The 25036-nt window shown below is 41.2% G+C and overlaps 2 protein-coding genes across 6 annotated transcripts; one reads left to right on the top strand and one right to left on the bottom strand.

Moving 5' to 3' along the window:
• Positions 1-837: 837 nt before the first annotated feature.
• Positions 838-11484, bottom strand: RNF212 (ring finger protein 212). Of its 5 annotated transcripts, none has more exons than XM_081905389.1 (10): positions 11264-11484; positions 9908-9969; positions 9086-9160; positions 7497-7553; positions 6078-6145; positions 5319-5388; positions 4527-4590; positions 3347-3419; positions 1935-2143; positions 838-993 (listed from the first exon to the last, which is right to left on the bottom strand). In XM_081905389.1, exons 1-10 carry the CDS (start codon positions 11373-11375, stop codon positions 926-928), a joined length of 858 nt encoding a protein of 285 aa, XP_081761515.1. In that variant the 5' UTR covers positions 11376-11484; the 3' UTR covers positions 838-925. The 5 variants fall into 5 exon arrangements, with proteins under 5 accessions (XP_081761515.1, XP_081761517.1, XP_081761516.1 ...); XM_081905391.1 differs by having other exon boundaries at positions 1944-2143; XM_081905390.1 differs by having other exon boundaries at positions 5319-5385.
• Positions 11485-12301: 817 nt separating this feature from the next.
• Positions 12302-16154, top strand: NANP (N-acetylneuraminic acid phosphatase). Its single transcript, XM_081905394.1, has 2 exons — positions 12302-12690; positions 15082-16154. Exons 1-2 carry the CDS (start codon positions 12601-12603, stop codon positions 15802-15804), a joined length of 813 nt encoding a protein of 270 aa, XP_081761520.1. The 5' UTR covers positions 12302-12600; the 3' UTR covers positions 15805-16154.
• Positions 16155-25036: the final 8882 nt, after the last annotated feature.

The following is a 25036-nucleotide window of genomic DNA, read 5'->3' as shown; positions in this document are numbered from 1 at the left end:
TTCGCAATTGCTGACAATTAGACTAGCTCAGAGCTTTCCAGGCTGTGTGTTGTGATACATTAGTGTGACGTGATACATTAGTGTGTCGGTTGTAGTGTGCAGATGTGTCACACAAACCCTCCCAGGGCTAGAAAGGGATTAGTTTAATTTATGGTTTGCTAGTAAAACTGAATTACTGTGTCGTGAAATGATGCATGTCTAAAAAGTGTGCCACCAACATTAAAAGTTTGGAAAGCTTAACAGGTCCACTCAAAAAAGAATGTTCTAATAATTAGCTGTGAAGTACTGTAAATTTTAAAAAATACATCCCAGCAAAGAATTGGGGTGGGGGTAGGCAAAGATGACATCAGAGCCAATTCCAGCTAATCTTTAACCCTTTTCCACAGGGCAGCTGGTGGTCAAATCCCTTATAAGAAGGATCCTGATGCATTGCTATATTTTAATGTGGTTTCATTCATCTATCTTTCTTACCTCTAAGCCGCCTTATAAGGACTTGTATCCTGAAAGGTGAGGTCTGAATGAGCTCTACCTTTAAGCGGCAACTTCTAGAGCCTGGCCAGACACATCCAGTTTAATAGAGGTTTTCTGCTTTGTTTCTCCACTTTTACCAGGGGTGCAAGCAAAGCAGGAGCGAACAAGCACCAGCATACTGTTCAAGCTTGATCAACAAACCAGCAAGCCTGACTTAGTATGATGTGTGAACATACCTTCTGATTATTAAAATAATGGGAGCGGTGTTCTATCCTTTGGGCTCTAGGTTGCCCCCATTCCACTGACCACAGGATGATAGCCTAGCTTGTATTATTTTCTCCGAAAGAATAGCACAATAAAAAGCAATGACAAAAAAATTAACTTTTTAATCAAGCCAGATACTGTACAGTGGTATGAATCTTTATATATATATTTTATATACATTTTTAAATATTCAGCGGATGAGTTCTCTGTTGAACGGCGTTTGCAGGTGTAATGAATGTCCTGGAAGACTAGTGGAACCTATAAAAGGAGAGATTTAAAACTAGAATAAATTTCATTACCCAAAATTAAATGCATTATTCATACACATTAATTATCACAATAGCAAATAAATAAACTGAAAATGGAAGAAATCATACTGAGCCACAAATTATTAAAAACTCGCTTTCAACCTAAAAATAAGTAAGGTTCACATTTTAGTAGCAGCAATTCTGCATGTGGCCAATGCCAGATATAATTTTGACATCATAAAATGTCATTTAATATATATTTCTCCAAATATACCTGAAGCGTATGTAACCTGAGGTACCACTGTATATAAATTGTTGAACTAAATTGATTGATTGATTGATTGATTGATTGGAATAAAAATAAGTACTCTGTCTCCAAGGCTATTGTGTTTCCCTTCCCTATTCAGGGTCTATTTGTGTGTCAGGGGATCTAGAAAAGCCTCCTCCTAATCCACCCATGGTATCCCTCTTTTTTGCTGTTGCACTTGCCACAAGGAGGTTTGCCAGGATGGACCTTCTCCTCTGCCCAAAGGATAGAACACCACTCCAGGGACCACAGGATGATAGCCTAGCTTGTATTATTTTTCAGAAGACAATTGCTTGCCAGGCTCACACAGTGGTATTACTGCCCCAACAATTCAATACAGTGGTACCTCAGGTTACAGACACTTCAGGTTACAGATGCTTCAGGTTACAGACTCCGTTAACCCAGAAATAGTACCTCGGGTTAAGAACTTTGCTTCAGGATGAGAACAGAAATTGCGCACTGGTGGCGCAGCGGCAGCGGGAGGCCCCATTAGCTAAAGTGGTGCCTGAGGTTAAGAACAGTTTCAGGTTAAGAACGGACCTCCAGAACGAATTAAGTTCTTAACCCAAGGTACCACTGTACAGTGCACTTTACACTAAATATAAATTTAATTTTTGATATGGTCATTTCTGTCACTCACTAACCTTGCTTACCTAAATTCTGCCTTTGTAAAAGATTGGGAAGGCTGATCGGATGTCTTGTCACTGATGAGAGTGAAGGTGTTGGTGTGCATCGATAATGCTGCATAGTTCTTTGTCCAAATCCATCTGGCGTTTGATGTATATTATTTTGTGTTGATACGAATGGTGACATATAAGAAGTCTCCCTATTTGGCATTCTTAAGGACAATGACCTAAAAAGTAGAAGGACAAGACAGTGTCTATATCTCATATTGAGAAAGGTAGGCCTATTGTATAATCAATTCTAGCAGGATGTACATTTTTGTTTAGCAAGAGGCATGGCTTTTATTATTTATTTGCTACATTTATAGACCGTTAAACATTTAGTAAACTTTGTATATTATGGAAATGACAAAACAAAAAAGTGATAAATTACATCCGCCTCGCAGACGTTCTAAGTTGCGACTGTGGCAAACCCGGAAGTAAACACCGGGTTTGCCGTGATTCGTGCATGTGTGGAAGCATCTTCTGCCATCTGCGTGTGCGCACAAGCGGCTGCCACCTCTACACATGTGCAGAAGCGTGTTGTCGCCAAATGCGCACAATGACACCTCTACTAGTGTCTGGTTTCGCCCAGCCGACAGGCCTCCGGAACGAATTATGATTGTAAGTAGAGGTTTTACTGTACTGTTAGGAGATACCCCTCAAGAGAAAAAAATTACCAAGGTACATCCACATATTTGGTGAATGTATTCTTGGAAGTTTTATTCTGTCAGAATAAAAAAGAATGGAGATATAAAGATAAGGACTTCGTTTTCAACAAAGTAAACATTTTATTAATATTTAACACAATAAATAAAAAATTCACAAATAAAAATTTCAAGCAGGATATATTTGAAAACGGAGGCCAATTTGAATAATAACTTTTTTCTTTGGAGAAACAAAATTCCTAGATGTGAACCGCCCTGAGATCTTATGAGGAAAGGTGTTAAATAAATAAATAAATCTTCAATCCAAGTTGTTCACCGCTGCTTTGCACAGCTATTGATGCACCCACAGCCTGGCCACTCACAGACGAGTGAGTGGCAGACAGATTGGGTCTGATCCCTAGGCCAGCTTCAGGCTGTTAAAGCAAAAGGGCCAATATCAGGCCCTATGCCAGCCAGGATTGACTGTGAGAGTAGCATGCGGTCCTGGGCAGGTGACACCCTGCCCCCCCCCCGTCCTCGGAACACCCCGTTTTTGGGCCAACCACCAGGCTCTCTTGATGTGGATACTGTGGGCAGGCAGAAGGGAGAGGCTTGCGCCACTGGCTGGCAAAATTGAGTGGAGGGATGCACAGTCCTGCATAAAGGGGTATGGCTTGCAGCCCAAGGCGGAAAAACACGCCCCTTGCGTTTCAAAAGTTGACTCTTACTGCTAAATTGGTTTGTTACCTTACAGAGCCTGATGAACTGTTTTGAGAAGAAGTCATTCCAGACAACTGAGAACCTCTCCATGTAACACTACCTGTAAACAACATTCCTGAATATATTAGAACATGAAAGAATTTAGATGGCATACTACATTATTTTGAAAGCACATATCCAGAAACGCATAAATTTAATACAGTGGTACCTCGGGTTACATATGCTTCAGGTTACAGACTCCACTAACCCAGAAATATTACATCGGGTTAAGAACTTTGCTTCAGGATGAGAACAGAAATCGTGCTCTGGCGGCGCGGCAGCAGCAGCAGGCCCCATTGGCTAAAGTGGTGCTTCAGGTTAAGCACAGTTTCAGGTTAAGAACGGACCTCCGAAACAAATTAAGTACTTAACCCGAAGTACCACTGTATACCTCTTGAAAAAGCGAAATGTCAATGTATCCTTTGGATTACTCGAAATTATCTACTACTGTACGTTTGAAGCCAGCAAGATGATTGACAGTCAAACTTTCAGCAACAATGTTTTTACCATTATAAATGGGCCATGGTTTTGTAAAAAGTTACAAATCCAATGATAACATTAAAAAACAAACAAACATGATCTACTATATTATTTTTCTGTAATTTGGTTTTTTATTATTTTCCTAACTATCTATATATGTTCCTCTGGACCTCACTTATATACTGATGGATCAAATTTGTTAAAATACTTCTATATATGATGAAAATGAGAACAGTGCTTCTTCCACAACAATTAGAAACTGAAATCTACATAGTCCAAAGCAATATATTTATTAGAAAAGTCTGAAAACTTTTCACCTGTATGAATCTTAGTATCTAAAGGCTGACATATATGGTATAAAGTTTACCTAAGTATTGAGCAGACTAGCCAAGCTACCCTTTGAACAGAATGTAGGGTTGTTAGACATTTATTCTAGAGCTGGGTGAACAAATTTTTGCATGATTCTCTAAAAGGAATTGGCTCCTTCAAGTATTCAGTCTGAATTCCTGAAAACCCTCAAGGAATTTTTGAGAGTTTAAAATATCATCTCAGCTACCTTCTACCTTGTCCCATCCTCAAGGGTAGCAAGTAGTGGTAGGTGTGCATGAATAAAACCATTATCAGGGTGCAAGCTAAATTATACCTATTCCTACTCAGCTTTTAAAAATTGGTCATGATATCTTCTTACCCATATGCCCATTCTGAGGTGGGCTTATCAATGATATCCTGGTTGGTCCAGCAGCTGTTTCGGTCTAGATGTATTCAGAAAAATTGACAGTATAATATGTAAAAACATAGAAAATATATAATTTCAGTTTTTTTAAAAAAACTGCTGCTGTATCATGGACATTTTAGCTTGCCAGTAATTTGATTGTTTCTTGACAAGGAGACATATTATTAACTTGTACTACTTAAATTCAATAAAGTGCTTTATTAACCTATTCTGTATTTACTAAAAGAATCTGTTAAGCAGCTTCCAAGAGGCTCAAGCTATCATGCAAAAAAGTAAAACAAATAAAATAAAAAATTGCAATAAAAAACTGCAAAAACAATAAACGGAATAAACAGCACTAAGCAAAACAATTAGCCAGCAGAACAGAAGACAGAATGGAAGGCAAGGGTTTTAAACCCTCCAGAAGAAGAGCAATTACAAAGCTCATTTCACAGTCTCAATGTAACTCTTGTTTCTCACTGCTACTAAGGTGACAAGCCCCTTCTTAATGTTCACAATCCAAGTGCAAATGGGATCAGGAAAAAAAGATTGGAATATGTAAGGTAATGTAAAGAGACCCACACAGAGAAAACCTATTCCACAGTGTCACCCCCAAGCACAAACCCATACGTTGCTATTGCCTAAATTGAGTATCCCCTCATATTGAAGCCACTCTCCCTGCTGACACATCACTTTATCTATCTGGGAATTAGAGTGGAAGATTCCTAATTACACCTAATTTGACACAGAAAAGAGAAGGACACTTACTTTCCTCACTGAAGACGGCACATAATCTGTTTCCATTGGTGAAGACCTACTGATTTGAGATTGAAAGCTGCTAAATGTTAAAATAAAACACCATTAAAGATTTTTTAAACCACTAAGCTTGCCATGTTATATTTAATTTGTTTAGTTATAAACAACAGAATATTGCAGCATCTCTATGTAAAACTATACCTTATTAAAGCTTTTTTGGAGTGAACTTCTATCTTATAGGAAACTATATAAGATCTCATGTCATTTGTCCTTTTTCTAACAGGCTACAAGCATAACTGCATTCTTCAAATACCTTTATGAATAATTCAGTGGTTAATAATTCCTTTAGAGATTTACAGTACAATCCTTTACATGCCTACTTAGAAGTGTGCCTGCTGGGTTCAATGGTGCTTACAGTTAAGTCGACATGGAATTGCAACTTTTAAAGTTGCTATCAATGATAAGCAAACAATTCCATCAGATCACAAATATATATCTTATCTGGATTCCAATGAAGCAATTTTGCAGATGATTTTGAAAACTGCACACAAAAAATAAAACTCTCTTAAGACTGTACTTGAATGTTGACGGGATTTAATACATTTCTTTTCCATTTAAGAATACATTATTTCTGTTGTATCATACCAAAGTTCCCCCCAATACAGTGTAATATTTTCTATAATGAAATATTTTCCAAGAAGTACACAAAACAGCTTTACCCCATACTATCAACAATTAAGTGGTCAGGCTAATAATTAAAATGTTGCTTACTGTTGCACTTGCTGTTTATGTTGCATTTGTTGTGTTGCTTTCTTAAGATATCCTTCCAATTTTGTAATCTGTATAGAATAATGTATTTCAGTAACTTAACCTTCATGATTTATGTTGTCATCCACAACCCACTGCAAATGTCCAATGGTCTTTAACGTGATTGAGAGTAAGTGGCTTGCTGCTCATAGTCATAACATTCTGACTAGCAGATGAAACAAAGGGCTGGACTAGGCAACCATCTCTCTAAAACAAGAACCCACTGCACCTATCCCACCTCTTGACATGCACCATACTGGCCCGAATATAAGCCGCACCCACAAATAAGCTGCACCTTTAAAATTGTAGGGGAAAAAAGACAATATCTGGGCTGCTTCTGGGGGGGAGCTGTGCCGCTTTGCCAGAGCATATGGTTGCGAATATAAGCCGCACAGGCAGAATTGGGGGGGGGGAGTGCAGCTTATATTCAGGGCAATACGGTAATGTAATATTAATAATACAAATGTGTAAGTCAATCTGTTGCATTTTAGTAGTATAATATAAATCTATAAATATAACCTCCTCTAACCTCCCTCCAGTATTTCAAATCAACTAGAATCAAGGTACCTTTGAGGAAGGCCCTTCTCTCAGTCCCACCACCCTCACAGGCACACTTGGTGGGGATGTGGGAGAGGGCCTTCTCGGTGGCTGCTTCCAAACTTTGGAACTGCCTTCCCTAGGGAAGCTAGACTGGCTCCCTCCTTGCTGTCCTTCTGCTAGCTGTCCTTCTGATAGTGAAGACTATCTTGAAACAACAGGCTTTGGAGAACTGTCTGCTTTTAATGAAAGGGCTGGGGCCGTGCTGTTTTTATTGTAATTGTGGACATGTTTCACACAGATTTTATATATACAGTGGTGCCCTGCAAGACGAACGCCTCGCAAGACGAAAAGCCCGCTAGACGAAAGGGTTTTCCGTTTTGGAGGCGCTTCGCAAAACGAATTCCCCTATGGGGTTGCTTCGCAAGACGAAAAAAATCTTGCATCCCCCCGCGGTTTTTTTTTGCTTTTTTTGCCCTTTTCTTAAGCCGCTAAGCCGCTTATCAGCTGTTCCGCTGATAAGCCGCTTAACAGCTGATCGCTGGAAGCCGCTTGACAGCTGTAGCGCTAATCCGCTAAGCTGTCAATGGGCTTGCTTCGCAAGACGAAAAAACCGCTATACGAAGAGCCTCACGGAACGGATTAATTTCGTCTTGTGAGGCACCACTGTATGTGTGTGTGTGTGTGTGTATATATATATATATATATATCGTTTTAATCAGTGTTCAATTGCATTTTAATGATTTATTTTTCTATGTTTTTAGTAGTTCTTGTTTTTATCTGTAAGTTGTTTTGAGTCCCATCAGGGGGAAAGGGGGGTATAAATATATATATATATAACAATACCTTTCCTTTGTAGTTTGCTAATAACCGTCTTCTGTGTTTTTCTTGGAAATGGGCAATCTAGAAAGGAAGAAAAATAGGATTACATGTCATTCAATTATGTTGCCATGATGAACAACTAGATGAACAACAATAAAAAATAAGAGAAACTATATACCTAATGCTAATTATCATACCCTTTCTTTTAATACAGCAGCAAGTATGCATACTTTTCCAGAGCCAGTTCACTCTAAGGCCACTATTCTGTTCTCTCCAAGCAAGAAACTTAAGTTGCAGAACGACTCTTCAATGGCATCCAGCATGATGTTCCCATGCCATTTTACCATTGGGCCTGGTCTGGCCATTCAAAATGCTAAAGGACAGAACCTCTCATACTTCACAATGGATCACTCAGTGAACTGCTCGTCTCAAGGCCTCCACATGTGGCAGAACTCAAGTGTCTATTGAGAATATTGTGTGTGTGCATGCACATTAAGAACTGGGAAGAAAGTGAGCTGATTAAAAAATATTGTTTGTATTTGTTTGGAGATTATGGGTTTAAGTTGTTGGCTGTCTCACAGCTTTGCCCATCTGAAAAAACAAGTTGATAGATGTCACTTTTTAATTAGAAAAGTTTGTCATAATTAAACCCTGTCTATCAAGGACAGTGGCCATTGTTTCTTTGAAGCCTTTGTACTGCAATACAAATCAAAGGCATTTGCAGGCTATAATTAGTCAGGAACCTCTTTGAGATTCAGATTAAAGGAGGAGCAAGACAAAGAGACACACCGCCATACAGGAAGGAAATGAATCAACACAAGTCTCTATGCAAGAAAGTTACAGCATAGAACTGTAAATTTGATCAAAATACTGGATGCAGTTAAACCTAGTTTTCTTTTCTGTACCTTTGCTCCTATTTGGGGAAGTGCCTTGTTAAGAACCATTTAAAAAATCCTTTTAGGAAACTTTTTCATGATATCTGATAATATACCCCCCATGTCTAAAGGTCAAGTTCCAAACTAGTTTGAATTGTTCTTGAGGGGACACCAGAGAAATTTTAATTGCTGGATAAAATTATGAAGGCCACTTCATAATTACTGGATTATATGTAATTTCAAGTTGTTAACTACATTTTTATTAAAATATTTTAAATTTTGCAACAAACCATTAATGTAAGAAATGAAATAAACTCTAAAATTATTCAGATGAGAATAACTGTGTTAATTTACAGGTAGGTAGCCGTGTTGGTCTGCTGTAGTCGAAACAAAATAAAAAAATTCCTTCCAGTAGCACCTTAGAGACCAACTAAGTTAGTTCTTGGTATGAGCTTTCGTGTGCATGCACACTTCTTCAGGTACCTTCAGATACTAATTTTTCACTTAAAGCTAAATTAAAGTTCTCACACCTATGCTCTATACCAAAATGCAATTTTATTGCACAAAATATTACATTATAAGTAATTTCTAATAACTTTATGATGTTCTCTATATTCATTTGCAATACCAAATCCATTAAATAATTTCTTCTTCTGGGTTGGTGACAATTTGATGGTGAAAATCATCTCTAGCATATTCCTGATGAAAAATCCCTCCAATAAATAACAAACAACTCACTTGTGTGATTTCTTTGGAATATGTTTTGCATAATCCATCTATTTCCATAAACAGCAACTGGATATTTGAATTCACCTGCAGAAAACATTACACATGACCAAAAAACATTCAAAGCATATCAATCTTTTTGAAATACAGTGGCACCTCAAGTTAAGAACTTAATTGTTCTGGAGGTCTGTTCTTAACCTGAAACTGTTCTTAACCTGAGGTACCACTTTAGCTAATGGGGCCTCCCACTGCCACCGCGCCACCGCCACATGATTTCTGTTCTCATCCTGAAGCAAAGTTCTTAACCCAAGGTACTATTTCTGGGTTAGCGGAGTCTGTAACCTGAAGCGTCTGTAACCCGAGATACCACTATATACAAAAATAAGCTACTTTGCAAAACAAAAATAAAAACACTCAGTCTTGCATACAGCACAGAACATAAAGGGCAATCTCAAAGTGCTACCACGATACTAATCTAGGCTCTAGGTCCCAGTGCCAGCACAACATTGGAATTATACTAGCAAAGGTTTTACAACCAACCCTGAGTACTCCACTGTACATTTTTTTTCCGTCTTTCTTTTGTGAACCACTAAGAGATTATTTACAGAAACTGGTATGTAAGTCATATAAATAATAAAAAATTGTTACAGAATAGTTACAGAACTAGGTAGTTGGTCTGGGATCAAAATCAAAATACACTTTTTAAAAGATTATGTTCCAGTGGAATCAGCAGGACAAAATAACTAAGTTTTAAAATAACAATAAAAATATTTATGTTACTAAGCATTTGTAAATCCTCAAACATTGTAGTTGCAAGCAACTGTTTTTCTGTACCTTTTTGGAAAGGACTATTGTACGACAAGGAGCTCTGCAAATCACACACTCATCTTTTTTACCTATAAAATAAAGATCAATGCATAGTAAATGTTATTTTGATTAGCAAATGTGTGTTGTAACCTTTGATGAATTAAAAATATAAATAAATACATACATAAGTTGCACCTTAAAGATAAACAGATCTATTAAGGCATAAAATATATTAGTCTTTAAGATGCTACCAGACTCTTGTTGGTTTTGCTGCTGAAAGTCGCCTCACTTGCCAGCAAGACATCCTGTGAGCAGAATTCTGCAGAATGGATGTTTTTGCATTACAAGTGGAGAATTCAGGATTCAAGCCAGGATGTTAAGGCTGCAGTCTATAACTATTTAGCTGGGAGTAAGCACCATTGGAAGTTACTTTTGAGTAGACATGTACAGGATGATTGTATTTTAAGTCTAGATATTGCAATACTCCCACTGAAATCCGCCTGACTTAAAATACGGAGAAAGCTGGTGTTACTCTTGAAATGTGACAGATGCCATAAATAAAATGGTTTTAATTTATTTTGTATGTGCTAATGCTAAAAATTGAGTGGGATAAGTAAACAATGGTTATTGTAATAACTGGTGCCCCTAAGCAATATCTTCATGACTTTTCAGCCACAGGAAAGAAACAACAGTATATTTGTTTCTCAGAGTACAGAGTTGAGATGGAGGTTGTTAAGGCCTTGCAACTCTACTCAACTCTACATTTATTTGCAGTATAAAATTATTTATAGATAACCCCTCATGCAAAATCTGAGGGTGGTATACAACAAAATTCACGATGAGATAAAATACTATTAAAAACAATACAGAACAATAATTAAAAGCTTAAATCTAAATTAAAAGCTCAACTTAAAAGCTTAATACTATTGGACACAACGGACAAGCTTGTTGACACAAAAAGGAGACATTTTAAGGTTAGAAGTGAGGATGCCGGAGATTGAGAATGGCATATGCCACAGTTTGCATTGCTGCAGCTACTTCAGGGCGAGTTTGTAGGTTCAATTTTTATGAAGGACCCCCCTCCAATAACGGTAGCCTGTGCCATGAACTGCCGTGAGAATTAAAAAGTAGGCTTGGGTTCATATTGAGGTTCCTTAACCTATTATTCCTTTAGGGCAGCTGTGGGGGGGGGACTTCCATGTTTTGTTGAACTACAACTCCCATCATCCCTGGCTGTTGGCTATGCTTGCTGAGGCTGATGGGTGCTGTAGTCCAGCAACACCTGGAGGGCCAAAGGCTCAGCACACCTGTCCTAAGAGGCAAGACTCCCTCAATTCGTGTATGTTCTTGCAAAAGTAGCTATTTGTAGAATAGGGAGGCTACCTTTCCGGAGGCACTGCTCACAGACAACATGGCCGCAGTTGGTCAGGCAGAACTTTTGGGCGGCTCTTTGGGGCTTCTGGAAGCAAGCATTGCAGAACACCAGGGCAGCCATGAAGGGAAGGGAGGCGAGCGGGTTTTATCTACAACCCGTCGACGGAGCCATAGCCAGGAGGACACCTGCGCTGCCCCTTAGCTCATTCACTTGAAAAGGGTTTTTCCAGCCCCTCGGCCCAGGAGACCGAGGCAGCTCGCCTGAGGTAGAAAGAACCGCCTTCGTCCCCCGCCCCCTCCCCGCAAGAACGAGCAGCGCCGCGGCGCCCCTCCCCCACTACACCAGGTTGAGTGCTGAGTCAGGAAGGGGGCGGGGAAGAGGCAACGGTGACGCGAAAGGTTTGGCTCCTCCCTCCGCTGCCGACGACGGTGAAGGGAGGCCGCAGAGATACGGCATTAAAATCACAGAGTGGCTCTGTCACTGCTGCGATAGGTCGTTTCTGGGTCCAGATAGGGGAAAACAAAGCATTTTTTCCAATGCCCACCATTGCGGAACTGAGAGCTGCTACGTGTCCATGGAGAAATGTGATGCGGCATTCCCGCCTGAAGCAACAGGGAGGAGTAAATAAAGTTCCCCGCCCCTTCTCTTTTAACACAAGGTCACGCCGTGTGGAAAATAATCGTCGTTTATTTTATTTTATTACTGTATTTTTTATTTTTGAGTCTGCTCTGCCTGTCCAAATCCGGTCCCAACAGTTCTGGTCCCTGTATTGCCCTGGAGTGCAGTGTGAAAGCTGAGAGAAGCTTACAAAGTAGTCATAGCTGTCAACTTTTCTTGCGAGGAATCCTATTCGGAATAAGGGAATTTCCCTCAAAAAACGGGAAACGTTGACAGCTATGAAAGTAGTAGCCTTGCCATGTGATCCATTGACCATATTGCGGGGGGAGGGGGGGAGGTCAGGCTGAGATTGAGCAACCTATGATGGACCACCGTTAAGGGGCTTGAGGCTGGCTTACATTTCCAGCTCAAAACGGAGCCCATGCCAACACTCCCCAAAAACGCAACCCGGAAGGACCCGGAAATTGGCTGTGTGCGTTGCTCTACACTTAAAAGTCTATACGCCTGGGTCTATCTGAGAAGCCCACAGGGACGGGAGTTCCGACGGACTCGTCCCGCATCCCTTGAGCGGTCTCGCTTTTTCTCGGGCGTTGCCAGTTCTCGCGAGACACAAGCAAATGAATCGGCCAGCTGAGATTGCATAGCTGGCAGGGCGGACGCGGCTGTTTCCTCCACCTGCGAGACCCGCTGCGACTCCAGTGGGACTGCTGCTGCTGCTGCTGCTGCTATGGGGCTGCAAGGGGTCAAGGCTGTTTTCTTTGACTTGGACAACACGCTGATCGACACCGCCGCCGCAGGCAGGAGAGCCATTGAGGAGGTACCGGTTGCAGCTCCTCCCTTCTGGTCTTCCTGCGTTAAAAAAACACAGCGACAAGGAAGTGCAAGTATAATAAGCTGTAAAGCCTTATTGCCAGACAGTTCCTGCTCTGAATCTGTTGTGTCTTTTGTGGTTTTTAAGGAAGTAAAGTACTTGAAACTCCCATCTCCCGGACATCTCGGGATAAGGGGACCCAGTGCTGAATCAACATTGGCCTTTAGTTAATTAAAGTACCGGTATCTATGGCCTTTTAAACGGGGGGGGGGGTGCAGAGGCGTTATTATTTTTGTTAGATCCTGTGTTATGTATTTTTGTGTTTTTATATTTTAAGTCACCTTGTGATCCTCGGATGAAGGGCAGTACAGTGTTACCTCAGGTTACATATGCTTCAGGTTACATACACTTCAGGTTAGAGACTCCACTAACCCAGAAATATTACCTCGGGTTAAGAACTTTGCTTCAGGATGAGAACAGAAATCGTGCTCCGGCGGCGCGGCAGCAGCAGGAGGCCCCATTAGCTAAAGTGGTGCTTCAGGTTAAGAACAGTTTCAGGTTAAGAACGGACCTCCGGAACAAATTAAGTACTTAACTCGAGGTACCACTGTATAGAAATTTAATAGATAATAATAAAGAATGTGATGGTGGTGATGAATGCAGCAATGTCACACAGCCAGCATTCACTCCCAGACACGACTTTCAAGAGCACAAATTCTATTGGATTTTCTTTTAAGCTCTTTCAGTCATTACTGTTGGATGTTTAATCTGTTTCACCATGGATCTCTTTCTTGAATATTTTCAAGGAAAGGCCCTGTTGCCCCTTGTAGGGGAGGAAGTGCTGTGGGTATTTTTTATGTCTTCTCTTAGGGCATCTTCATGCCTGAACGGCTGACTTCTGGGGGCCATGTGAAGAATGCTGACAAGTTTAGGGATACCACCTTATACTGAATCTGACCATTAGTCTATTACCTTAATCCATATTGGCTACACTGACTGGTGGGTGACTCTCTAGTTGGTGGTCTCTTTCAGGCCAACCTGAAGATGCTGGGACCTTCTACATGCAAAGCATAAGCACTGAGCCACAGCCGTTAATGTATTAAGTACTCATAAGTAACAGCAAGTAATCCGAGGATAGTTATTTGTTCTTGGTCATTGGCCAATTAATCCAGAAGAAGAGAATGTACCTTGACACTTTATGTACTTTATGCACAGTACGATAAAGGCTTTGCCTTTTTAAAAAAAATTGCAGTGCGTGAGAGACAGAGTAGTTTGGAATTCACATGAAGAACTTGAAAATAGTGTCGCCCTTTGGATATGCAGCATAATGTAGTTCACAAAATATGCCATGATTTGATTTTGGCATTCTAAATCAAAATGCTTACTGGGGTTAATGTCATTTACATGGGCTCTATTATGGTAGTGGTTAAAAGGCTTTGTGCCCTTGCATAGAGAAAGCTCTAGTGTTCCAACATCCCACCTTGCAGAAATTAACTCACGTTGTAACAAAAGGAGAGCTCTTGTGTAAATGTAGAATAGAACAGCATTGCTGTTTCAGGATGTGGATTAGAGGACTGCAGGTGCAGTATCCTTTAATTTAGTTTTTGCTGCTTTGCTGACTTGGTTGGACAATATAAGAGGACAACTGAGAACTTGTAGGTATAGGCTGTAGCAGTTTCTAAATCATGTATAAGTTGTTATGGCTGAAATACATGAATTTCTTGATGTGTGTTACACTGTAGATTACCCCTAGAATTGATGAAGCATCCAAAAGTAATGGCTGAATGAGTACTAAAAGAGTTGTGCTCTTGACAATGGTGTCTGTGAGATGAATACGGGCTGTGTGGCATTGCTGCATTCATCGTCATATTATTATTTAGTATTATCTATTAAATTTCTATACTGTCCTTCATCTGAGGATCACAGAGCAGTTTACAATATAAAAGCACAACAACAGCCGACATAATAACAAACAAAACAAACACACACACACACACACACACACACAAGTTTAAAAGGCCATAGATTGTTTAATTAGCCAAAGGCCTGCGAGAAGAGGAATGTTTTTTGGCTGGTGCCTAAAGATATGTAATGAAGGCGCCTGGCAAGCCTCCCTAGGGAAATCATTCCACAAATGGGGAGCCACTTCATGTTGCCACCCTCCAGACCCCTTGTGGAGGAGGCACATGAAGAAGGCCCTCAGATGATGATTGCGGGGTCTGGGTCAGTAATTATGGAGGCGGTCTTGAGGTATTGCGTTCCATGTGGCAGTTTATTGGATCCATGCTGTTGCACATTCTGGTGGAACATCTTTTAGAAATAAGCTGTCCAGTACAGAGCAAACCAGTAGAATCTTCACCAAACTGATCCTGTTCTGTTTTAACTTTCACTTCATAGGTGATAAATGTCTTGCAGTCTGAGCATCATTGTGATGAAAAAGAAGCTCACCTGATTTGTGATAAAGTCCAAGCCAAACTCCTCAAAGAGTGCCACGATCCTTCTAAGATGTGTATTACTGACTTAAGGATTCAGCACTGGGAAGAAGCTATACAAGAAATAAAGGGAGGAACAGCCAACCGCAATCTAGCTACAGAATGTTATTTCCTTTGGAAAACTACCCGCCTGCAACATCTGACCTTGGCAGAAGAGACACGGGGGATGCTCAGCAACCTTAGAAAATATGTCCGTTTGCTTCTGCTGACAAATGGAGACACTCAGACACAGAGAGAAAAGATTGAAGCCTGTGCTTGCCAGCCATACTTTGATGCCATTGTTGTGGGGGGAGAGCAAAAAGAAGAGAAACCGGCATCATCTATATTTCGTCACTGTTGTGAACTTCTAGGGGTTCAGCCTGAGGATTGCGTGATGGTTGGTGACTCTTTAGATACAGACATTCAAGGAGGCTTGAATGCAGGTTTTAAAGCAACAGTTTGGATAAATAAAACTGTCACGCCCCCAAAAGACACTTCTCCAGTCCCTCACTATATTATTTCTTCCGTTCTTGATCTTCCAGGACTTCTACAAAACAAAGGAGATACCAACTTAGAAATTAACCAGTTGACTGGTATTTGTAACGTGTGCGATAGTTCCGCTGAGGAACCTAGGACTTTAACCTGCTAGGGTTCATTTTAAAGGGCATTTTTACGCGTGAAGCTTGAATCAGATTGCTACTAAGTAAAATACCTACATTGGCTACAATGTACATTTGATTTCTACATTGTTACAGTAGGAGTATTTGCATGTAGCACAAACAGAATGAAAAGCATCTCTGTTACATGCAGAAATGTAGAAGGCAGTATAAAGATCTGTTTTATGATTGTGGAATTAAATCCTAATTGTTCAAAACCCCATTTGGACAATCCAGCTTTGTCCTCTTACATATTCTTGTAATTCTGGGTTCTCTCGTTCATTTTTACTGTGTTTTGCAGTGATTGTTCTCAAATAAAATGGTCTCAACATCATCAGTGAAATGGTCCATGCCCTCGTATATATGCAGACCCATTTATCAGAGATATTAAGTAATCTGCTTTTTGTGAGGTAATATATTTACATTGACTAACGCTAGCATTTTAAAGCAGTGTGGTGATGACATCCCTATGATATATAATCCAAGAGGACATGCGTTCCTTGGCTTGCTCAAACTTCCTCAGATGTATGGCTCTTTGGAGTTCAACTTATTCTACCTTACGATGACAATTTTGTGTGCCATCTATGTCAGTGTTGCTTTACAAAGAACATAGGTGCGACAGCTCACTGCCGCAAGGGGCTTGCAGTCTAAAACAAGCACAGGGTGGCCTCAGAAGAAGGGAGTATTAGGATGCATGGGTAAGGCAGGGGCAGAGTATAGTATTACTTCACTTACACATACTTCTGCTTAGTTATAATAGTGTTGTAGCATTTATTGCTTTTGGACTATCCCATGCTTCAGAAAATAATGTAAAGTGGGACAGGGGAATGTGGGGCCCTTCATATGTTGGACTCCAATTCCCACCAGTCCTAGCCAGCATGGCTGTCAGTCAGAGATGATGAGAATTCAATGCAATACTATCTGGAGGGCCACAAGCATAAAGAGTAAGGGACTAAAGCCATGATGGACGATTCCAGGTGACTTATCAAGCTTCCATACATATGGAGTATAAAGCAAGGCAAGGCCATATGTTTTCAGCTATAAGAAATCTGTTTCATTAGCTTTGTCCAAGAATTGCTAAAGGATACAAACCTAGTGATAGTAGCCAAATGGTTCATTATACTGTTTAAATCTAGGGAATGCAGTGGGTAAAGCCATGGGGAAAGGATTTCAGGTGGGGGAAAGGTAAGGGAAGAGAAAACACATCTTGCAATGGCCTAAACCATGAGGAATATCCATAAGGCTCTCCATATTCCACAAATGTGTGGATTACTTGCATATGGGTACAGCAGCACATCTGCTGAGGGTTCTCTGGATTGAAGTCAGATCCAGCCAAATTCTTCGGCAGGGTGAAGTGGCTTACTTCAAGAGTCAACAGCTGGGAAGCTACTTCAAGACAGTCATTTTTTTAGTTTATTGTTACATCTTTTGTATCACCATGGACGAGTGATATTTAGATTTGGTTCCCTCAGACTGTTTCTTGATGAGGGCTTGGGCTTATCGACAAATAATTTATTCCATAGAATCCTTCAAGGACTGCGCTGTTCTTTCTTTTGAGAAACAGAAGTGGAAAATCTGGTGCTTCCCGACTTTGTTGGACTAGTAACTCTCATCAGCTCCAGGCAACATGGCTGATGGGCAGGGTTGTGGGGAACTGCACTTCAAGAACATCTGGAGGACCACCGGTTCCCTAGTCTAGAAAAAGAATGACATCAACCTTCATTCAAAACTGATTTACAAGTGACTGCCAGGATAGATTACTGTCAAGTAATCTAGTTGCCCTAAGATACCAAGACTGCAGGAAGCAATGGGAGACAGAAATTTCCCAGAATACTTGCTAGATATTCCACTCTTCCTCATGTCACCAATAACCCATTAATCCTAATCAATGCTATTTTTCTAGAAAAAGAGGTGCTGGATGAACACCTGCCTTGTTTTCTTAGAATGGCAATGGCATCCACCTGAGAGGTGCCGGAACTAGAGTCCCAATGAGTTCCAGCTGGGGGGAAAAGTCCTGATCCTAACCATACTGAATAACCCATTAGTCCTACCCATACTGCATCAGCTCAATTGAACACTCTGCTTTAATTCTTAGTGAGCGTGCTGATGATCGTGCCACAACATATCTGATAGATTTGATTTTACAGTATTTGTATACTGCTTTGGTTCTAGGTTCTTGGGACGTGGGTGGCGCTGTGTGTTAAACCACAGAGCCTATGACTTGCTGATCAGAAGGTCAGCGGTTTGAATCCCCACGACGGGGTGAGCTCCCGTTGCTTGGTCCCTGCTCCTGCCAACCTAGCAGTTCGAAAGCACGTCAAAGTGCAAGTAGATAGGTACCGCTCCGGCGGGAAGGTAAACGGCGTTTCCGTGCGCTGCTTTGGTTCGCCAGAAGTGGCTTAGTCATGCTGGCCACATGACCCGGAAGCTGTACGCTGGCTCCCTCGGCCAATAAAGCGAGATGAGCTCCGCAATCCCATAGTCGGCCACGACTGGACCTAACGGTCAGGGGTCCCTTTACCTTTACTTGGTTCTAGGAGGTTGCAGACAGGACAGGTTCAATGAAGATGCAATCATTCCTGCCATTTTGTAGGTGAGGGGTAGGAAACCGTAGCCCTTCAGGTGTTGCTGGACAATGGTTCCCATTATCCCTGTTCATTTGCCATGCTGGTTGGGGCTGATGGGAGGTGGAGTCCAACAAGATCTGAAGGGCCAGAGTTGCCCCACTCCTTCTGTAGGTGGAGATTGTGACTTTGGTTGACAACCGCAGTTGAGGGTTCCCATGGTTCTGTTCTGGTTCCCTCTTGTAATAAGGAAAAGAAAGAATCCAATCAGGTTTAGAAGAACCTGAAGCTGTTCCATTATTGGCTGCTGCAATTCTCACTGTGTCGCTGCCGAGTTGTGCTTCTTTCCAGTAGAATCCTGTGTGCAGCTTATCACCTTTCGATGCAATTGGTAGCTGAGCGTTCAAAATTTAAATGACATTAAAAAGGCAAGCACTCTTCCACCCAACCATCAACAAATTTAAATCTATTCCACATTGTGTTATGGTGCATCTATACACATGGCAAGGTATCGGGGCTGCATGCATGTATCTAATCCCACTATGAACTGCATACAGCATCATACATGGGCACCTACCGTAGTCAGTTGTGTGTGTGTCCTTAATTGTCATGTTCCTTTTGTTCCCGTTTTAGGTGGTGGTGGATGACAGCAGGGCTTGCATGTGCAGCTGCATGTGTACACAACCCATAGGCTTGGTATGTGGAAGGCACAGGAGAGCCACACAAGGGTGATGCTGATGCCCCTCTGTGTATATGAAATCACTTGTGAGTATTTGAGGTTGCCTGTATGTGCATCATAACCCATGGCATGGAAAGTCCAGAGAGGATACACATTCAATACTCTGATAATATCAGAACACATCACTAGGATGTCTGTCTGTCTATTTATTTAAACTTTTACTTTCCTTGAGCATTACTGAAGTGAAGGCCCAAGACAGGTGTTGATCATCATGTGAGCTGTGCACAGGTGGGCTGTAGCGAGCGAGCTACCACCATTCCTGGGGAGCCTCTTTTTATTGAGACAAATATGCAAGCTAGGCAGATACATTTTTGGGCTGTGACCTTTACACATCTTCCGTCCCGAAATCGTGGGGTGGTACAAAGCTATTTTGGCACCTGTTCCACAGCGTCATTTTCCCCTTGCACAATGTATGACGAATGGAGAAAAAAGGTCTCAGGGAAAAACTTACAGACAGGACACCGCTGACTCTGAGACCGCAAAAGGTCAGACATAGGGGACGATGCCATGACTTGTCTGAGGGGGAGTTTTCCCTGCACCCCAGGGTCACGCGTGCAGGCAGATTGTGGCTGCCTGCTGGTGGGGAAGTGTGCTCCCTCCGGACCCCACTCCCCACTCCGCGATATCCCTACACATTACTCTATAAAAAGTATTGGGAGTAAGTGTTTCTCTCCCCCCCCCCCACTCTAGTATTTAACTTTTCATCCTTTCTAAATTAACTATTATGGTACCTTAATTATTGTCCCCTTATGCCTCTAACATGACTTCTTTTTCATGATTATATATATAGGCTTTCTTGCCAGGGTTAGGGATTTGGAGCGATTGCCACAAACATGTTGCAAGCTTTTGTTTTCCAAACTGTTGATGTTTTTCACTGTCTTTTTGTGGGCATTTTACTGAGAAGGGTCCTGAATATTCTCTTTTTTGCTTTCAGTATGAAAATGCACCCACAACAGAAGTGACCAGCTTCTTTCCTGCCTGCAACTGGATGAAACAACCACACTGTTTGCTTCTATTCTAAACTTAAATCTCAGTTACAGTACTTTGAAAGTATCTGATTTGTCTATATATGAGTCACAGATGCATTTTCTAATGCATTTGTACATTGTTTAAAACCTTTCAATAATTCTGTTGTGAAATGTTATTTCAGTATTGTAGTATTAACCATTTCTTGCAATAATTTTTTTGTTTGTAATAAAGCAGTAAAACTATTCTGTATCCAGTTTTTTATTTATGCCAGCATTTAAAATTAGGGTGAAGTATAAAAAAAAAATTTGAGTGGTATTCAACCGAGTTTTACTCAAGTTAAAAAGGTGAAGGGACCCCTGACCATTAGGTCCAGTCGTGACTGACTCTGGGGTTGCGGCGCTCATCTTGCTTTATTGGCCGAGGAAGCCGGCATACAGCTTCCGGGTCATGTGGCCAGCATGACTAAGCCACTTCTGGCGAACCAGAGCAGCGCACGGAAACACCATTTACCTTCCTGCCGGAGCGGTACCTATTTATCTACTTGCACTTTGACATGATTTTGAACTGCTAGGTTGGCAGGAGCAGGGACTGAGCAACGGGAGCTCACCCCATCAGACCCACTGAAATTAAGGGACCTAACTTAGTCATGTCCACACCAAGTGAAACTTAATTAAATACTGCACTCTCTGTCAAACCAAACTTTCTCTGAATGATTCTCTGCCATCACCAAAACCCCAGCATGTCAGATTGTCTTTTGGCTGTGAATCAATTCCAGCTTTCCATGTAGCATACACTTACCAGGTCCTGCCATTAGGTAGTGTGCGGCCGCCACCTGGCATGGCAGATGCTGGTAGGGGGCAGAGAGTGGCAGAGAGGTATTCAGGGGCAGAGTTGTGTGTACCATGTAGCACATCTGCACTCCCTAAATTAGTATCCTTCCTTCAGGTGCATTAAAGGGTGCTTTCCTGCTGTGGGTGTTGAAGTAAGATTAAACTGCCAGTCTATTGGGCTTCTGTATAAATGGGAGAACTTTTTGTTTCTTTGCCTCAGGCAGTAAAATATCCTAGGCAGGCTCCAGATTTGCTTAGGTTATGAAGTATACAGTGGTACCTCGGGTTAAGTACTTAATTCGTTCCGGAGGTCCGTACTTAACCTGAAACTGTTCTTAACCTGAAGCACCACTTTAGCTAATGGGGCCTCCTCCTGCTGCTGCGCCGCCAGAGCACGATTTCTGTTCTCCTCCTGAAGCAAAGTTCTTAACCTGAAGCACTTTTTCTGGGTTAGCGGAGGCTGTAACCTGAAGCGTATGTAACCTGAAGCATATACAACCCGAGGTACCACTGTATTTCTCATTCCATTGATACTAACAACACAGTACACCTTGCTCTTTCTTTCATTGTTCCCTCCAAATGTTATGAACTAGTGGACTCCTGGCAAATTTCCCGTGCACCACCTAACTGGAATCCTTGCATAGAATTCTGGTCCCTGATTTCATCCCATAAGATATTTGTGTTTTTAAGTGTTCTTAAGCCTTAAGCATACTCAGGCTTACTTAACATAGTTTAATTATGATGTCCACCCTATCTCAGTGTTGTCCCAAACCTTTTCCCCTTTAATTGTGGTTTTTCCCCTCTTATTTTGGCTGTTTTGGACTTTCCAAGTACTGGAAAGAATTGGATGTGGGGTAGGGGTGGCCAAAAACTAGACCTATGTGATAATGTTATTGGACATGATTCATTGCAATCCTATGTAAACTGCCCTGTAATCCTCAGGTGAAGGATGGTATTGAAATTTACTAAACAAGTAAAATGCATGTTTGCTCACTGTGCTCAATGGGACTTGTTCCAGGAAAAGTGTGTGTAAGGATGCAACCTTCACACTTAATTGGAAGACTGCCTTTGAACATTTTTCTGCCCTGGGATATATAAACTATAAAATATCCAAAAGGATGAAATATCCTTTGGGGATTCAGCATACCCGCTACTGTAACATGCTTCAGTAATTCCGAATTTTTCAATTGAGACAGATGCATGCAGATTTTGGATGCAGAGCTTCATTAAACATGATTTTTTATTGCAATGGAGATAATATACAGCAGGTGGCGTATACAGACTTCTGCATGCTTCTTGTTCTTTGATGGTAGTAGAGACCAGCCTTTCTCTTTTCTGGGATTTATCAGCCCATATCTAAAGCAGCCAAATGGAGTTAGGACTGAAGAGGAATATTCTACATTCAGATATACTTCTGGGGACCCAATGCAACTGCCAAACAGTAGAGATTGTGCATCATTGTCATGCTCTGCTTATGGATTTCCAGAAACATGTGTGATTAGTTGGTCACTGTGGGACCTATTTGCAAAGCACATGACAGACAAAACCATTTGCATCCCTTCTATCCTGGAGTCCACAGTTGTCACAGAATTGTCCCATGAGAACCTCATGCTACCACAGTTGCTTGGCTGAATTTGTTTTTGTGGCCCGAAGATGTGCATAAAGTTATTGCAAGAAGCTCTTGTTTTGCTTGCTGGGTTAATGTATGCCTGAAAGAAAAGATGGTTCCACCAAGGCCCTTGAAAAAGGCCACTATAAGACCTTAAGTGAAGCAGCTGTAACTAGATTTATTTAACCAAGCTAAGTTCAAATATTCTCTTCACATGCAATATGGTAGGGTGGGTTGTAACGGGTCAGGTCCAGGTTGTCTTGAAGGGAACTGATAAACTGGACACTAACTTTGGCCAGATTGGGACCAGGTACCACCTTGGTTCTGCTGGCTGAAAAACTTTAGTCAGGAAGCAGATAGGGAGAGTGTGTCCTGTCGATTTCTTCAGGCTTCTCAGCAACTTTTAATACCATTAATCCTTTTGGCTAAGCTAGAAATGTAAGCAAAGTCACTAAAATAATGCATGTGGAGTCAAGAGAGAAACGTCCTGAGCAAAACTGAACAGAAACAAACAGAGTAATTTTGTCTTTCTTACTTCAGGTCTCATCCATAGCAGGGAGACATGCAACCAAACATGCAGAGGAAAACTCCTTCAAAACTATATAGCCAGTCAGGACACGTGCTACTTCAGCAAAGATCATAACACTCTGCCTGGTTGCTAAGAACACCTCCATTCATCCCCCTCTTGGCTAGTTGATTTATACACACAAACAGAATTAAGTTGCCCATGGAATGATCTCTGCTGTTTCACTTCCAACAGGATAGGAATATGGTGGTTCTGATCCAAGCTGTTTTCAGAAGATGGTTGCATTCCACAAGAACTGTCTTTTCAGGTGCTGTGAGGTACTATCTTGTCCCTATACTCATTCCATGCAGGGAGTGGTTGTGTAAGTTCAGTGCCATCGCTGAAGGTGCCTGTGCAATCCTTTCCCCCAGTAAGGTGGTGGAGAATCCGAATCAGCACCAGTTCTGATGGAAATTAAATGGGAGAGAAAGAGACAGAATTCATAGAGACCTCAGCTTGCGATGTAGTCACAACTGTGAGACGAACCATTGTTTGCAATGCTTACTCTAAGCTTTCATTCAAATAGTTTTACAATGTAATCAGATCGATGCATTGTAGCCCATGTACTCATTCAGCTTCTCTCACGGTCTCACTATATAGGCACCAAAACCTCATATAAACAATGAGATATTCAGTGTTTTTCTCACATACTGTATTTCATTAAGGTATGAAGAACCCCAGTCAATTCATTTCTTTGTACGTTGTGTAAAGACCTTATGTAATTGCAAGGGAGAAGGCTGTTCTACATGCCATTTGGTGGCACTTTGTACACAGATAGTTTTTTTTTTGTCTGAAACCGTGCCAAGCTCTGCTTTAATCTTTCTGAGCACATTTTAGTTTGAAGAACAGCCAACCACACCCATCTTGACAGACCTAAATAATGTGTTCCCTTAACAAAAGGGAAACCAAAATTAAGCTATCTTTTCTGAGATGTTGTTTCCGGCATATGAAGTAAATGATGTATTTGACATAATTTTTAATCCTTCAAGCAATATATTAAGAGCCAAGTATCAGTGGGACTTTAAAGTAGGTTCTTTCTAGTAAATCTAGATGGTGGAAAGCGCTTCATTCTGCATGTTCATATTAAATAACCCACATTCCTGACTCTGAAACAATCTGGCTTTGTAAATAATTGCAAAACACCAACCAAAAGATCCCAAATGACTTTTATAGTCTGCCTGCTCAGAATAGCTGGTGTAGCAAATTTGGAAATCCACGTGCCCAAAACAAATGGTTTATTTGCCTCATGCAAGTAGGTGATAGGCTGTCTTAACTTAGGGCTGTGTTGTTACTGCATTCTTTTTTCTTTCTTTTTTTAAGGGTGTGGGAGAAAGTTTGCATAACTAACAGCACAAGCCTAACCATCTCTACAAAGAAGTAAGTCCTATTGAATTCAATGGGATTTACTAACCTCAGAGTATGTCTAGGATTACATCCTAGGGCAACATGTAATCCCATATCCACTTCCCTGTAAGTAGCGATGGGGGAGAAATTTGATTCCATTAACAATTAAAGGCAAATATACCTAATTTCCACTTTCTGAAACAAATATATGAAGTGAAAAACACAAATCCTTCGAAATTCACCCTTCTACAATGGACTAATAACTTGGAAGGATTCAATCCATAAAGGATTAATAACTTGGAAGGATGTGATGCAAACACAGCCTTGCTGGTGCACTCTCACCCCAAAAAATGCAACAAGAAGTGTGGGTTTATTTATGATGTGTCTCTCTGGGAGAAGTGAGATTGGCATCCTTAACTTCTCTCAAGGGCAAGTGCTGGAAAGGAGAAACACTTTCCTCTCTTTCGGACTTTGGTACTCGTCGTTTGGGCTATAATCCAGCAAATCACTTCAGTCCGTCTAAAAACCCACAGCGTGCTCAGCGCAAACAGTTATCACATGGCCACATCCTGTGGCTTTCAGTTGCTGAAATGATAAGGAAGCCA

This window comes from Podarcis melisellensis (assembly GCF_964234715.1).
Source record: "Podarcis melisellensis genome assembly, chromosome: 3".
NCBI classification, from domain to species: Eukaryota; Metazoa; Chordata; class Lepidosauria; order Squamata; family Lacertidae; genus Podarcis; species Podarcis melisellensis.
The sequence above is the reverse complement of the archived record's forward strand: the minus strand, read 5'-3'. Positions and strand labels throughout refer to the sequence as shown.

What these genes read in the sequence shown, in the direction of transcription:
- RNF212 (XM_081905389.1), bottom strand. Translation starts at nt 11,375, where the DNA reads ATGGCTGCCCTGGTGTTCTGCAATGCTTGCTTCCAGAAGCCCCAAAGA. An exon ending in TGAGCAGTGCCTCCGGAAAG is followed by an intron (nt 9,970 to 11,263) that starts GTAGCCTCCCTA and finishes TTTATTTTATAG; the next exon opens with GTAAAAAAGATGAGTGTGTG. An exon ending in CATAAACAGCAAGTGCAACA is followed by an intron (nt 5,389 to 6,077) that starts GTAAGCAACATT and finishes TTTAACATTTAG; the next exon opens with CAGCTTTCAATCTCAAATCA.
- NANP (XM_081905394.1), top strand. Translation starts at nt 12,601, where the DNA reads ATGGGGCTGCAAGGGGTCAAGGCTGTTTTCTTTGACTTGGACAACACG. An exon ending in GCAGGAGAGCCATTGAGGAG is followed by an intron (nt 12,691 to 15,081) that starts GTACCGGTTGCA and finishes TTCACTTCATAG; the next exon opens with GTGATAAATGTCTTGCAGTC.